This window comes from Vidua chalybeata, chromosome 1, assembly GCF_026979565.1.
Source record: "Vidua chalybeata isolate OUT-0048 chromosome 1, bVidCha1 merged haplotype, whole genome shotgun sequence".
Lineage (NCBI taxonomy): Eukaryota > Metazoa > Chordata > Aves > Passeriformes > Viduidae > Vidua > Vidua chalybeata.
Window position 1 is genome coordinate 611,374 of NC_071530.1, and position 14,473 is coordinate 625,846.

Consider the following 14,473-nt stretch of genomic DNA (forward strand, 5'->3'; position numbering starts at 1 on the left):
GGGGTAACTGGGGACATCCAGGCCCATCTGGGGACCCCAGCCAGGGAAGGAGCCCCCCAGGGGATGCAGATCAAGGGGGCTCTGGGGGCTCACCAAGCTCCTCTCCCCAGCAGGATCCCAGGGAGGACAAGGAGGGGGGCAGTGACTGGGGGGAATCCCAGACTGGGGCAGCTGGAATGTTCAGGAATGTTCCAATGCCATGGATGAGAGGGTGAAAAAATTCACATTGTGGTAAAACTTCATTGGGGGTGGGGGGTGGGGGCAGTTCTGGGGGGACCCGCTGTGCAAACTGTAAACTGGGGGGGAGCAGATCCCAGCACTCAGCACATCCCTCAGGAGCAGATCTGTCCCCAAAACCCAAACCCAGGTCTGTCCCCCACGTCCCAGCTGGAGCCCCTGGGGCTGTTAATGAGGCTGGGGCAGTGCAGACACCCTGCCGGAGCCCCCAGATCCCACAGGAGGGGTCCAAGGGCAGCTCCATGTTCCAGGATCTCCGTGAGGACACAGGTTGGTGTTCTCGGGCCCCTCCAAGGGCAGCTCCACAGTTCCCCTGGGGCAGATCCATGTTCCATGCTCCCCCCCGGAGGGGCAGCTCCCTGCGCTGGGGTCCCTCCAGGGCCAGCTCCACGTCCCAGGATCACCCTGGGACCAGCTCCACGCCCCACGTCCCCTCGGGGGGCAGCCCCACGTCCCCCCGAGGGCAGCCCCGAGTTGCAGGCGGGAGCAGCCGCGGATGCCTCAGGACGAGTCCCGGTCCAGGCTGCAGCCCAGGGCCTCGATGTCGCTGCTGATGTGGGAGATCATCCTGTCCCACTCGTCCTCCTCCGAGGGCACCGACTGCTCGTCGGAGCTGCCGGCGGCGCCGGTGCCGTTGGAGGCGGAGGCGGCGCCCAGGGAGCGGCGGTAGCGGCCGAAGCTGTCCGTGATGATGCCGCGCCCGTCCTTCACCCCGATGGTCTCCAGGAAGTTCTCGAAGTGCTGGCTGTCCTTCTCGGGGATGAAGGGACGCAGGCCTGGAGCCGGGACACAGCGGGGACACGGCTCGGGGCGGCACGGTGAGCACAGGGATCCGGGGGAATTCCTGAATTTCTAGGAGGGCCCGGGAGCCTCTCTGTCCCCAGGAGGGACAGGGACCTCCAGGGTCCCCCATTCATTCACACCTGAGACTGCAGCCACTGCTCACCAAGGGCAAAATCCGGCTCAAGTGGGATTTTCTGAGCTCCAAACGATCTAATTCCTCACCCGGCATCTTGCTCGGCTTTGCTGAGCTTATCCCAATAATTTGTCCCATCAGGGACATCTGTCCCGTCCCCTCGGTGTCCCCAGGGGTGAGGGGAGTGTGTGAGACACACTGCTCCTGTTCTGTGGGCAGTCTGAACTGCTGACCCCTTTCCCCTGGATGTCAGAGGCCCCAGGAGCGGTCAGACACTGCTCCTGTCCTGGGAGGATTCTGTGTTCCTGACCTGTTTTCCTAGGATACCAGAGGCCAGGTTGTTTAAATATCCCTGGCCTGGAGATTTCCAGTTCTGAATTAAATTCCCTGGCTCTGGAGGAGGTTGCTAGGTTTGGGCGAGAGTCTCTGGCCTGGAGGAGGTTCCCAGGTGCTTCACAGCCAGGTGGGAGCAGGGAACAGCTCCGAGGAGAGCCTGAAGCTGTGGGATGAGCTGGGCTGGATGGACCAGCTGCCCTCAGGAATGAGGAATCTCCACAGGAGATGGATTGGGATGCTTCTCCTCTGGTGGTGGCACCCCAAGGGCTCCCTGTGCCCCCACCCCCTCGCCCCTCCACGGCAGCCTCAGCTCTGGGCTCCCGGCTCTGGAGCCACCCCACACTCACCCAGGAGCAGGAATTTCCTGCTGTCCCCGTAGAGCTGCTTGAGGTTGATGCAGAACTCGTGGATGGAGGCCCCGTTGCGGTACTCGTGCAGCAGCATGGCAAACTGCTGGATCTCCTGCGAGGACAGCTTCGTGCGGAGCTGCGGGGACAGCGCGGCCCTCATGGCACCCGGCAAGGGGTGCTGGGAGCCTCGGGAACGGCGCTGGGAGCGCCGGGAACCCCGCGGGAGAGCAGGTGTGAGCCGTGGGGCCACCGGGGCCGTGACTCGCGGAGCCTCGGGGCACGAGGGGACTTGGATGCTGGGAATGGGAAAAGTGTAGGGGGGGGGGATGCTCCTGTGGGAAAAGCACAGAGATCCAGAGGAGGCCCCCGAGCTGCTCCAGGGCTGGAGCCCCTCTGCTCTGGAGCCAGGCTGGGAGAGCTGGGAATGTTCCCCTGGAGAGGAGAAGCTCCAGGGAGAGCTCAGAGCCCCTGCAGGGCCTGAAGGGGCTCCAGGAGAGCTGGAGAGGGACTGGGGACAAGGCATGGAGGGACAGGACACAGGGAATGGCTCCCACTGGAAAAGTGATTTAGATGGGATACTGGGACGAAATTCTTGGCTGGGAGGGTAGTGAGGGACTTGAGTGGATTTCCCAGAGAAGCTGTGGCTGCCCCATCCATGGAAGTGCCCCAGGCCAGGTTGGCTGGGACTTGGAGCAGCCTGGGCTAGTGGAAGGTGTGCCTGCCACGGCAGGGGGTGGGATGGGATCATCCTCACAGCCCCTTTCCCACCAAACCATTCCACGATTCCAGGACACGAGCCCACCATCAGGCCCCCCGAGCCCGGTCTGGCTGGGAAGGACAAGCTGTCCCTCCCGCCGGGGCCTGATCCCAAAGCCCATCCCAAATCCCCACCGTCATCATGTAGTCCTGCAGCAGCTCGGTGGCCGTGGTGCTGAGCTCGCTCTCGCTGGCCGTGGTGACGTGTGGGGACGGGCGCACCGAGAAGGAGGACGGGGACGTGTCCCCTGCTTCCAGCGTGTCTGCAAAGGAACTGACAGCGAGCACGGCTCAGCTCTCCACGGCTCCTCGGGGTGCCTGCGGAGGTGCTGCTGGGATTTTTGGGTGGCTTGTGATCCTTGGGGTGCCTCCCAAGCCAGGACAGTGCACGATTCTGGAAGCCCCCAGCTCCTGAGGGTGCCCCAGGACTCCCAGGGAACTGAACACTGCTTTGGTGACAGTGACAACGAAGCCCTCTGTGGGGAATTATCCCTCTGGCTGCTTCCTCGTTGGGAGCAACACAGGCAAAAATCCCCACAGTCCATACCTTGGGCTTAAATGTGCAGTTTTCAGTAAGGTTCCCAATTCCCCCACGTTAAACATTCCTATGTTGGCTATTCCAAGAGCAACAGTTAACCAACGGGTTTGTGTGTTAGGATTTCATCCCACAAACACTGTCGATGTTTCCAGTGAGCCAGGAGGGAGAAGTTTCCCAGATAACAAGTTTTTGGGGAAAACCCTTCTCCCAGCTCCAGCTGGTGACCCCGCACCGTGCTGACACAGGGACTGCTCGCTGTGGACAGGGCTCCTGGAATGCTGAGGGCACAACAATCCAGGCCCAGACAGGATCCGTGCCAACCCCCCCGAGGCCCGCCCGGGCTCAGCTGAGCTTCCCGTTGTGCTGATGGCAGCAGATCCGGGCTAATCCCGGCTCCAGGGGCCATGCATCACTCACAAAGTGCTGGCATCTGCCTCGAAGGGCTCCTTCACGTCCACTTTGGTGGAAGAGTCATCTGCAGGGAAAAAATTTGGGAGATGGAATGTGAGAGGCACAAACTTGGTGTCTTCCCAAGGCAGGAGAGACACAAAGCGATTCCTGACTTGGCTGGAAGGGAGAAAGCCAGGAATGAACGACTGGGTAAGAGGAAACGGCCTCAGGCTGTGCCAGGGGAGGTTTAGACTGGATCTCAGAAAGATTCCTTCACCAAAAGGGAGGTCAGGCATTGCAACAGGGAGGGGTGGAATCACCATCTCTGTGCCTGTGGCACCTGGGGACACGGTCAGTGGTGGCCATGGCAGTGCTGGGTGGGCTCAGGGGTTCCTGAGGCTCTCCCAACCTCAGCCTCTCCCAGCTGTGGCTGGGTGTGGCCCTGGGGAGGCACTGGGTGGGCTCGGGGGTTCCTGAGGCTCCCCCAACCTCAGCCATTCCCAGATGTGGCTGTGTGTGGCCCTGGGGAGGCACTGGGTGGGCTCAGGGGGTCCTGAGGCTCTCCCAACCCCAGCCTCTCCCGGCTGTGGCTGTGTGTGGCCCTGGGGAGGGGCTGGGTGGCAGCAGCAGCCCCAGGCACAGGACACACGGCCCTGGGGAGGGGCTGGGTGGCAGCAGCAGCCCCAGGCACAGGACACACGCACCGCTGTGCAGGGACAGGTGCCGCGTGGGCGTCGAGGCGCCGTCGAAGATGGCGCGGTCCAGGAAGTCGATGGTGGACTCGGTGTAAACGATCTGGAAGACCTGGCTGAGCAGGGAGCACAGCTCCTCGGCACCCACCTGGGAAGGAGCAGGGAGCTGTGGCAGATCCCACGCAGGCACGTCCCCCTCTCCCTGTGGCTCTGTGTCCCCCAGGAGGACAGGGATGGCACAGAGCCCAGGTCCATCACCCTCCCAGCATTCCCACCCGGATGCTCCAGCATCAACCCAGGAGCCCCCTGCATTCTGTGCCAAGGCTCCTCTGTTCAGCTCCCTGGGACTTTGGCTCATCCCAGAGGGGTGCAGGTGCCCAGGGAATGTCAGAGCTGGGAATGAGGGGAGTGAAGCTCCATCCTCAGTGGAGATCAGAGAGGCTGCGAGTGGAATCCCAGGATCCAGACACTGGATAAAACAAATTCCCAGGTCAGCACAGCACAGGGGAAACACCCTGATCAGCAAATTGATGTTGTGGGATTGTCCTCATGGATTCTGTGCTGCTGCAGAAGGCTCTGGATGACAGGGCCCAAGAGAAACACTTCCTGGAGACCCTCTTGTGTCCCAGGGTTGGGACAGGGATCAGGAGTCCTTCTCCAGGTGCTCCAGCAATGCCCAACCACACCTGGCATCCCCAAATCTCTGTCCCAAAGGTGTGAGAGCAGGGAGGGATCCGGATGCACCACAGGACTTGGCCACGGTGGAGTTTGTGGCTCCACCATCACCACGATCCGGGAGCCAGAAACCTCCCAGCAATGCCAGTGACTCTGAGCCCGGGCCGGGGCGCTCCCAGGGTTCCACGGAGCAGTGATGGCCATACCTTGCTCTCCGTGGCCAGGACCACCAGGCAGCAGGACTCCAGGGGCCCCCCCGCGCTCTCCGACAGCGAGCCCGACGTCAGCGCCTTGGAGCCCTCGGCACACAGGCTCTGGCTCGGCGAGATCCCGGGATCCTGAGCTGAGGGGAGAGGAGAGGTGAGGGAAGGCAGGTGTGGGACGGACTCCTGCAGGTGAGGAAGAGCCCTGAAGCAGGAGAATGGGATGAAAAGCCTCCAATTTGGAGCTGGTTTTGACAGTTGTCCGGCTGTTTTCACAGCTCAGAATTTCCAGCGGATTTCCAGCCCCTGAGGCATTTATTCCTTTATTCCACAGCCTATCCGTGAGGTTTGTACTCAGGTAAATCCCTGGCTCAGCCCTCCCCAGCTCCCTGCTCCCAAACCATGCAGGTGTGACATGCACAGAGCTGCACAGGACAGGGAACGAGGTGTCATGGAACCCTCATGGAATGCTTTGGATTGGAGAGACATGGAGACCACCCAGCCCCACGCCCTGCTATGGACAGGGACATCTTCCACTGTCCCAGGTGGCCCCCAGGGGGACAATCCCAACTCCGTGGCCACAGCTCACCTGTCTTGAGCACAACCAGGTGTGCGGAGTCGTCCCGGATGTAGGACACGGAGGCGATGTCGTGGATGGGCACCCTGAGGATCAGGTCCTCCCCGTCCCTCCACACCAGTTTGATGTTGTAGGCAGAGAGGCTGATGACGGCGTCGTGCTCCGGGGTCAGCTGCCCCGGGAGCTGGTGGGCTCTCTGGAACACCAGGATTCACATGGATTTAGTCGTGGAATGGTTGGGGTTGGGAGGAGCTTGAGGATGATCCAGCTCCCTGCCATGGCCAGGGACACCTTCCACTATCCCAGGCTGCTCCCCATCCAGCCTGGCCTGGGGCATTTCCAGGGACGGGGCCACAGCTTCTCTGGGAAATCCGTTCCAGTCCCTCACTGGGGTGCTTCCCCTTTGGGAACAGCTTTCCCTCCCACCCACGGAACAGCAGGATGGAGAGCAGCAGCTGGCCCAGGCCTGGGGAAGCTCCGTGAGCCTGGATTTGTGCCTGCTGGGAGGGAGTCCCCGAGCAGCTGAGCGCTCACCTTGGCGTTGTCGATCAAGTGCAGGATCTCCGTGCGGCTGGAGGGGTTCAGGTATCCCGGGATGGAAGTGAGCTGCCCTAAATACTGAGACAGAAGAGCCAAACCGTTACCACAGCACGGACACGATCCCGGACACGGCAGAACGAGTCATGGAGACGCTCCAAGGAAAACTGGAGACGGGTGGGAGGTGGGAATGTTCAAAGAGAAGCTCCACAGAAACTTTAGAGCCTCTCGCAGTGCCTAAGGGGCTGCAGGAGAGCTGTGGACAAGGGGGAACGGGTTCCCACTGCCAGCTGGGATATCAGGAAGGAATTCCCAAGGAGCAGGGCCCCTGCGGGTACCTTGACTTCCTTCTCGATGTAGTCGTGGAGCAGCAGGTCGGGCTCCACGCGGTCGGGAAGCGCCACCACCACCGTGTGCAGCGGCCGCCGCTCCGTCACCTTCTCCTGAGCCTTCTTATCCCGGCCCTTCTCCCCCTTCAGGAACACTCGCTTGAACGGGGACACAATTCCAGGCTGGGGAGAGGAATGGGAGCACCAGGATGGGGCTGAGAAGGGGGTTTGGCACTGGGGGCTCTGGCAGCCCCTCCTGCCCGGCGACCCTCAGTCGCATCCTGCTGCTTTTGCCCCATGGACAACGCTGGGTTTGGAGCGATAAATCCATGGCTTTCCAGAGAAAACCCTTCTCCTGGGACACAACACAGGTGGGTGCTGAGCGTTCCCACTACCAAAATATAGTGGTTTCCCCCCAAAGTCACTATGTTCAACCTTCCAGGTAAGAGAAATACAACTCTTCCACGCAGCAATATATTCCAGGTGAACAGCGGATCCAGAGGGACTCTCCGTGGTTTTGTACCTCCCTGAGGGTCTGATGGGGCAACTCAACAAGGAATGCCAAAGAAACAGGCAGGAACGTTCCAAGGAGACCCCAAACAACGAGAAAATGACCCAGAAAGCGGATTTCCCTGGGAAAAACGGGAAATTCCAAACCCTGAAGTGCCAGCTTTGGAAAACCACTGGAGCCAACACACAGCTGTCCTTCGGCATGGGAATGCCACGTGGATCTCACCAAGCTCCACACCAGAAAAATGACTGGGAACATCCCCTAACTGCCCCAATTCCAGGTTTCCCAGGGCAAGTGGATGTTTGGAGCAGACACATCCATGACTGGATCTAGGAACTCCCCGGACATGTGACTCCAGTGTCCCATTCCCTGGTGGCCTCTGCTTCCCACCCCCCAGGACAATCACATCCTGGCTTTCCTGATCCTGGGAAAGGAATGTGGGATCTGAAGGGGCAGAGAACATGCTTCCAGTGGTGGATTAATTAATTATAAAGCAAGGAAAAGCTCCTGGGACAACGGGCATTACCAGCTCACAAGGAAACACAAGGACACTGGGGACAGCCCGGCCTGGAAAAACATCCCCTGGATCAGGGAGACAGAAATGAAGGGATCTCACAGGACAGAGAGGACAGGAAACAGCTCCACAGCCCCGCCTCAGGAGCAGCAGTGTGGATTTTTGGGAAGCATCCCTACACAGAGCATCCAGGAGAAGGACCCCACGATCCTTGACCAGGATATTCCATCATCCTGCCAAGGGGCTGGCACTCTGGAGAAAAGGGAATCCTGGACACAACAGGTCAGTTTAGCAAGCACAGAGATTTGGGGACTCCCCAACTTTGGGACGTCCCACCCGAAATCTTGCCTGTCAATGCCTAAGGCTGCGGTTCCACAGGAATCTTTTGGGAACTCAAAGCAGAGCACTGCAGGAACGCCACCGGACCGAGGTCGTACCCAGACACTTCCCCCTCCGCCAGGCACGATCCAGACCCACCCCAGCCCAGAGAAACCCCCTTTTCCCTCCAGGATGTGGCTGCACCCCCAGGGCTGGGATGATTCCGTGCTCCCCTGGCTCTCCTGGGGGGAGCTGGGAACTCCAAACCCCGGGTGGAGGCACCTCCAGCTGTGACGCAGCCCGAAACAGCTTCTGCTTTCGGGGCCCCCCAAAGCGCAGCACCCACCTCGTCCTCCATGGAACTCCCCAGGAGAGCAGGAGCGAGCCGTGCCGGGGGAGCAGGGGCTGGGGGGGAGCAGGGAACGGGGGAACGCTCTCCTCGTTTTGGGGTGAGGCGCTCGGGGCCAGGAAGTGCCACGGCTTCCTCTGTCCCACGTGACAGACTGAGCTGGGGAGGGACCCACGGCCGGGCACGAGCCCGTTGCCTGCTCCCATCCTGCCTCCTGCACCCCTCAATCCCTGGCAACACCCCAAATCCTCCATCCTCTGCCACGGCCGTGCCCAGGAGGGAATATCCCCGTGCCAAGGGAGGCCTGGTTTCTCTTCCAAGCTCAGTTTTGTTCCAACACCCAGCTGGATCCCAGGCGCTGCTCCCAGAGGCTTTCCCAATCCTAAAGATCCCACAGTCCATTGAGTCCATGGGCTGGGCAGCTTCTCCCTGCCCAGAGCAGCTGGGGCTGCTGCTGATCCCTGGCAGTGTCCAAGGCCAGGGCTGGGAGCAGCCTGGGACAGGGGAAGCCCCTCCACGGCCCCAATTCCCAATCTCCCAGCACATCCACGCTCCCCCTGCATCCTGCAGCACGGACGCTCCAAAATCCACTCGATCCCAAAGAGCAGAGGGGCTCCAGCCCTGCAGCAGCTCCAGGTCCTTGTGCTGCTGGCTCCGGGGCTGGGGCAGCTCTGCAGGTGGGCTCTCACCTGAGGGGCAGAGGGGCACAATCCCCCATTCCTGCTGCCCACACTGGGGATCAGCCCAGGCACAGGGCTGGAAATTCAGGATAACAAAGGAATTTCAAGGAGGATTTCCCCCAAAGATGCGACTCCAAGCTCAGCAGCTCCTCGTTTCAGGAGGGAAATGCTGAAGCAGCTGCTGGGAGAGGCAGATGGCACCAGCCTCAGCTCTCCAGGGCATCCCCGAGCTGGAAAAGCTGGGAATTTCACACTGACAGCTGACTGCACAGGGAATTCCCTCAGGGAAACCACGCAAGCTCTGGATGCCTGGCATGGACTGTGGAGTCAGAGCAGCAGGGAAATCACTCCCAGAAAACTTCCCTCCACCCACACTTCTTCCTGGGAATAAGCACACTGGGAGCATCCATGCTCACCTGAGGCTCCAGGTGTGCCAGCAGCCCCTGCCAGCCCCGGCAGGTTCCCATGGCCCACCAGAATTCCGGGTGGATCCATCCTGCCTCCCAGAACTTGTGGGAAGTGCTATTTCATCCCAGGACAGCTCCCCCTTCCCGCTGGGATAACCACCAGGGAGATGCAGGGAACGTGAACTCCTGGAAGGAATTCCAGGGCTCCAGTTTAAACTGGAGTTTAAATTTCTAAACTGGAGTTTAAATTTTATCCAAAGCTGTACTCGGCCCCAAAGCCAGGCTGGGATTTTCCTCCTTATCCCAACCAAACCTGCCCTGAACTCCCTTTGGATCAGCACTCAGTGCCTTCACTTCGGCTCAGAGTGCTGCTGGAATGATCCACGGAGTGGGAAAAGCGGGAAGAGGAGTTCTCCCTGCAGCTGGAACACCTGAGGAAGACAAGGACGGATCTTCCCACTCCGCAGCCAAATTCTCCAGGTCTAACGGTGATCCACAGGCAGCAGCTCCAAGGGTTAATTAACCACCAAAACCATGGAAAAGTTGCTCCGAGGAAGCTCCACAAGGCCATGGATCAGCTCAGGAGAGGCCAGGTGCCAGCTCAGCCCTGCTCCTGATCCATCGGGATGGGGACAGGACAGGAGTGGGACCAGCCCCGGGAGGCTTTAGGGATCAGACAAGTTGGGATTATCCAGGTGGGATAAGAGGGTGAGGGGGACCGGCCCAGTGGGGAAGGGAGGAGGGAAGGATCCGGACTCTTCCCAGGGCCAGGAAATACAGTGGGCTGCCCCAGGGACAGGTGAGACACACCTGAGCTCTGCCGAAACCCCCTGGAGCCTTGGGAGCTGCCTGCTTCCCAAAAGCAGCCCCAGCCTGTCTCCAGGTGAAAAACTCCTCCCAGAATGGCCTCGGGGGGGGTTTAATTCCCGAACCTGACTGTCTGGGAAGCCTGGAGGGCAATTCCCCACAGAATCCCTCTCAACCTCACTCGTTCTGGAACTCCAGCAGGAACCTGCTGCCACCTCCCGGGCTCCCGGCGAGGCCAGGGGCTCCCGAAATCTCCGGTTTCTCCCCAGAACGATGGGATCAAACGCACCCTCCTGCTCCAGGCGTGCGGAGCAGCTCTGGCTGAGGACACAGAAATGGGCTGAGAGGAGGGAAATCAGGGCACCACGGGCACGGCCGGAGCTGCTGCGCCCCGGAGACACCACAGAGGCATCACTTAACAGATGAATGAATCGGATCAATTCGCACCAGTAATAATGTAAATCAATTAGCAAACTCATAAAATTAATCGCTCCATAACTAATAACCCCGTCAATTAATAACCTTCTCCGAGCCCTCAATCACAGCGGGAGGTTCTGGGCTGGGGGCTCGGGGTAGGGCCCCGGGCAGGGGATGCGGGCACTGTCCCGGGAAGTGGCAGCCGGTGACTCCCGGGAAGGGGCTCTGGAACAGCCCCGGGAGGGGATCGGGCACCGCCGGAGGGCTCCGGGCCGGGGCCGGGGCGGACCCGCCCGGGCTGAGCCACCCTCGGGGGGCACAGCGCGACCCCGGCCGCCCCTCGGCCCCCCCGCTCTCACCTTCTTGCCCTTCTTGCCCTCCTCCTCCATGGCTCCGGCGGCGGCCCGGGCCCCCCCCGGGGCATCCCGGCCCGGCTGAGCGGCGGGGCCTCAACGCGCGGCGGCGGCGGCCATGGCCCGCCCGGTTCCCGCTCCAGCCCCGCCTCCCGGTCCCGATCCCGGTCCTGATCCCGATCCCGATCCCCCTCCTGGCCCCGGCGCCGCCTCAGCGCCCGCGGCTCGGCCCCGCCGCCATCTTGGGCGGCGCCTTCCCGTGACGTCATCGTCCCGCCGCCGGGGGGGAGACGAGCGCAGCGCGCCTGCGCCAAACGGCCGGCACACCAAAGCCACGCCCTCCGCTGGAGAACACGCCCACCACCGTTTGACCACGCCCTCTATCCCCGCCTCTTTTGTGATGTCACACAACGACCACACACACTGCCTCAGACCACGCCCCTTTCTCTGGCCCCGCCCACCAGCGCTATACACCCGCTGCTCCCTCCTCCCCCCGCCTCTCTGTAACGTCATCAGGAGGCGCCCGCTCTCTCCGCCATGGCCGCCGCCGCCGCCGCAGGTGAGGGGGCACGGCGGCCCGTGCGCATCCGCCGCCATCCGCCGCCCCCCGCACCTCCGATGGTTCCCGGGGCCGCGCGGGCTGCGGCGCTGCCCGCCCGCCGGGCCGCGCGGCGCGGTGCGTTCTGCGCAGGGCTGTCCCGGCCATCCCCGGGGGTCGAGGCTCCCTCGGGAGCGGTTTCCCGCCGCAGGCTCCAGCATGGAGGGGCCTGGCGTGGCCCCTGCCATTCCTGTAGCGCTGCCAGAGCGTCCCGGGGCCGTTTGAGGCCGCTCCCGGCGCCTCCCGGGGGCGGTCATAGAATCCCCGGACATGGCCGGGCTGGGTGGGACGCGGGCGGCTGCGGGAGCCCGGAAGCCCCGGGCAGGGTCCGGTGACGTTCCTGCCCTTCCCCGTTCCAGGCTCCTGCTGCGAGCATCCGGAGGGATTCGGGGAGCCGCCGGGCAGAAGGAAGTGGATTCAAGGGACCTAGCACCGTAATTAGCCCGGCTTTGGTTAATTAAGGCTGCCAGGGCCTCTCCCCTCGTCTCCCAGGGGTGAAGTTCCGTGGGAATGCCGTGACTGAGGCGCGGAGCTGCATCGCGGCAGGAGTTACCTGCCCAGGTGAGGGCCATCCCCAGCTCTGCCCGGGGCGGGCCCGCGGGGCCGGAACGCCGCCGAGTTGGGCTCCTGGGAGCCTGCCGGGCCCTGCGGCCACCGTGGGCCGCGTGCCCACCTCCCTGCGCTGTGCCCGCGTCACCCCCGGCTCCAGCGGGGCGCTCCTGGAGCGGCCCCGAGCTGCCCGAGCGTCCCGGGGGCTCCTGCAGAGCCCGGGATCCGCCCTGCCCGGCCGCCCCCGGCTCTCCCCTCCGCAGGCTCCAGCGTGGGGGGGCCTGGCGTGGCTCCCACCGCTCCTGCAGCGCTGCCAGAGCGTCCCGGGGCCGTTTGAGGCCGCGCCCGGCGCCTCCCGGGGGCGGTTATGGAAACCCCGGACACGGAAACCCCGAGCCCGGCGGGGTTTGGGGAGGGCGGCGGGGCCAGGGGCAGCAGGGCCGGAGACGTTCCTGCCCTTTCCCGTTCCAGGCTCCCCCCGTGGTGATCCAGGGGCCTTTGGGAAGCCTCCAGGAGGAGAGAGCGGGCGCAAGGCTCTCGTCGGTGTAATTAACTCCGTTCTGGTTAATGAGCGCTGGCAGCACCAGGTGTGTGCTGCTGTCACCTGCCGGGTGTGTGCGGTGTCACCTGCCAGGTGTGTGCTGCTGTCACCTGCCGGGTGTGTGCTGTCACCTGCCGGGTGTGTGCTGCTGTCACCTGCCGGGTGTGTGCTGCTGTCACCTGCCGGGTGTGTGCGGTGTCACCTGCCGGGTGTGTGCTGCTGTCACCTGCCGGGTGTGTGCTGCTGTCACCTGCCGGGTGTGTGCGGTGTCACCTGCCAGGTGTGCTGCTGTCACCTGCCGGGTGTGTGCGGTGTCACCTGCCAGGTGTGCTGCTGTCACCTGCCGGGTGTGTGCGGTGTCACCTGCCAGGTGTGCTGCTGTCACCTGCCGGGTGTGCTGCTGTCACCTGCCGGGTGTGTGCTGCTGTCACCTGCCGGGTGTGTGTGCTGTCACCTGCCAGGTGTGTGTGCTGTCACCTGCTGGGTGTGTGCTGCTGTCACCTGCCGGGTGTGTGCTGCTGTCACCTTCCGGGTGTGTGCTGCTGTCACCTTCCGGGTGTGTGCGGTGTCACCTGCCGGGTGTGTGCTGTCACCTGCCGGGTGTGTGCGGTGTCACCTGCCGGGTGTGTGTGGTGTCACCTGCCGGGTGTGTGTGCTGTCACCTGCCAGGTGTGCTGCTGTCACCTGCCGGGTGTGTGCGGTGTCACCTGCCGGGTGTGTGTGGTGTCACCTGCCGGGTGTGTGTGCTGTCACCTGCCAGGTGTGCTGCTGTCACCTGCCGGGTGTGTGCGGTGTCACCTGCCGGGTGTGTGCGGTGTCACCTGCCAGGTGTGTGCTGTCACCTGCCGGGTGTGTGTGCTGTCACCTGCCGGGTGTGTGCTGTCACCTGCTGGGTGTGTGCGGTGTCACCTGCCGGGTGTGTGCTGTCACCTGCCGGGTGTGTGTGCTGTCACCTGCCGGGTGTGTGCTGCTGTCACCTGCCGGGTGTGTGCTGCTGTCACCTGCCGGGTGTGTGTGCTGTCACCTGCCGGGTGTGTGCGGTGTCACCTGCCGGGTGTGTGCGGTGTCACCTGCCAGGTGTGTGCTGCTGTCACCTGCCGGGTGTGTGCTGCTGTCACCTGCTGGGTGTGTGCGGTGTCACCTGCCGGGTGTGTGCTGCTGTCACCTGCCGGGTGTGTGCGGTGTCACCTGCCGGGTGTGTGCTGCTGTCACCTGCCGGGTGTGTGCTGCTGTCACCTGCTGGGTGTGTGCGGTGTCACCTGCCGGGTGTGTGTGCTGTCACCTGCCGGGTGTGTGTGGTGTCACCTGCCGGGTGTGCTGCTGTCACCTGCCGGGGCCTGGCTCACCCCTCCCTTCCCGGTGCCGTTATCCCTCAGGGCTGTGTCCGGAGGCGCGGAAGGAGCGGCCGGAGCAGCGTGGCAGATCCCTGCGGGAGAACCAGGAGGCTTCAGCGACGCCGGAGTCGGGGAATTAAACGTGAACCCCTGCTTTTAACGTGTTTTGATTCCAAAGCGTTTTTATTTCCGGCTAAAGAGGGATCAGAATGGGGATCGGGTGGGAGGGGAAGGGGATGCTGCGGGTGCTGGAGCAGAGGTTCCCCAGGGTGGCAGGAGCCCACCCCGTGTCCCCAGGGTCACCTGGGCTGGCTCAGGTGGCCCCGAACCACGGCGTCCCCATGTCCCAGATCCTGATGTCCCCTGTCCCTGCTCTGTCCCTGCTGTGTCCCCAGGGCTGGAAGCCAGGGCTCCAGAACCCACCAAAGAGCTCCGCTAACGGCTCGAACAATTAAATGAGTGCATCAATTAACGGAGCAGATAGTTATGTTAACGGGTTAAAAGCTTGCTTGTAGGAAGAACTGCTGTCACTGGTTGATGGAACAGCCCTGGGGGCTGA

The 14,473-nt window shown here is 62.8% G+C and overlaps 2 protein-coding genes and 1 non-coding gene across 4 annotated transcripts; 2 read left to right on the plus strand and 1 right to left on the minus strand.

Moving 5' to 3' along the window:
* Nucleotides 1-220: 220 nt before the first annotated feature.
* CCM2 (CCM2 scaffold protein) lies at nt 221-11,113 on the minus strand. Of its 2 annotated transcripts, none has more exons than XM_053936652.1 (10): nt 10,899-11,113; nt 6,546-6,719; nt 6,205-6,288; nt 5,683-5,866; nt 5,097-5,233; nt 4,228-4,363; nt 3,551-3,608; nt 2,731-2,869; nt 1,837-1,975; nt 221-1,013 (listed from the first exon to the last, which is right to left on the minus strand). In XM_053936652.1, exons 1-10 carry the CDS (start codon nt 10,926-10,928, stop codon nt 739-741), a joined length of 1,356 nt encoding a protein of 451 aa, XP_053792627.1. In that variant the 5' UTR covers nt 10,929-11,113; the 3' UTR covers nt 221-738. The 2 variants fall into 2 exon arrangements, with proteins under 2 accessions (XP_053792627.1, XP_053792619.1); XM_053936644.1 differs by lacking the exon at nt 10,899-11,113 and adding an exon at nt 8,226-8,252.
* Nucleotides 11,114-11,635: 522 nt separating this feature from the next.
* LOC128801893 (small nucleolar RNA SNORA9) lies at nt 11,636-11,764 on the plus strand. Its single transcript, XR_008435272.1, has one exon. It is a non-coding gene; the product is annotated as a small nucleolar RNA SNORA9 (small nucleolar RNA).
* LOC128792515 (collagen alpha-1(VII) chain-like) lies at nt 11,761-14,353 on the plus strand. Its single transcript, XM_053950993.1, has 4 exons — nt 11,761-11,821; nt 11,953-12,626; nt 13,957-14,134; nt 14,310-14,353. The coding sequence occupies exons 1-4, from the start codon at nt 11,761-11,763 to the stop codon at nt 14,351-14,353; spliced, it is 957 nt and encodes a 318-aa protein (XP_053806968.1).
* The last annotated feature ends 120 nt before the right edge of the window (nt 14,354-14,473 follow it).

Excerpts from the sequence above, each read along its gene's own strand:
- CCM2 (XM_053936652.1), bottom strand. The coding sequence starts at position 10,928 with ATGGAGGAGGAGGGCAAGAAGGGCAAGAAG. Across the intron at positions 3,609-4,227 it reads GCACCTGTCCCTGCACAGCG|ATGACTCTTCCACCAAAGTG; the intron begins GTGCGTGTGTCC and ends TTTTCCCTGCAG. Across the intron at positions 1,014-1,836 it reads CAGGAAATTCCTGCTCCTGG|GCCTGCGTCCCTTCATCCCC; the intron begins GTGAGTGTGGGG and ends TCCCGGCTCCAG.
- LOC128792515 (XM_053950993.1), top strand. The coding sequence starts at position 11,761 with ATGGCCGGGCTGGGTGGGACGCGGGCGGCTGCGGGAGCCCGGAAGCCC. Across the intron at positions 11,822-11,952 it reads GAAGCCCCGGGCAGGGTCCG|GCTGCCAGGGCCTCTCCCCT; the intron begins GTGACGTTCCTG and ends TGGTTAATTAAG. Across the intron at positions 12,627-13,956 it reads ATGAGCGCTGGCAGCACCAG|GGCTGTGTCCGGAGGCGCGG; the intron begins GTGTGTGCTGCT and ends GTTATCCCTCAG.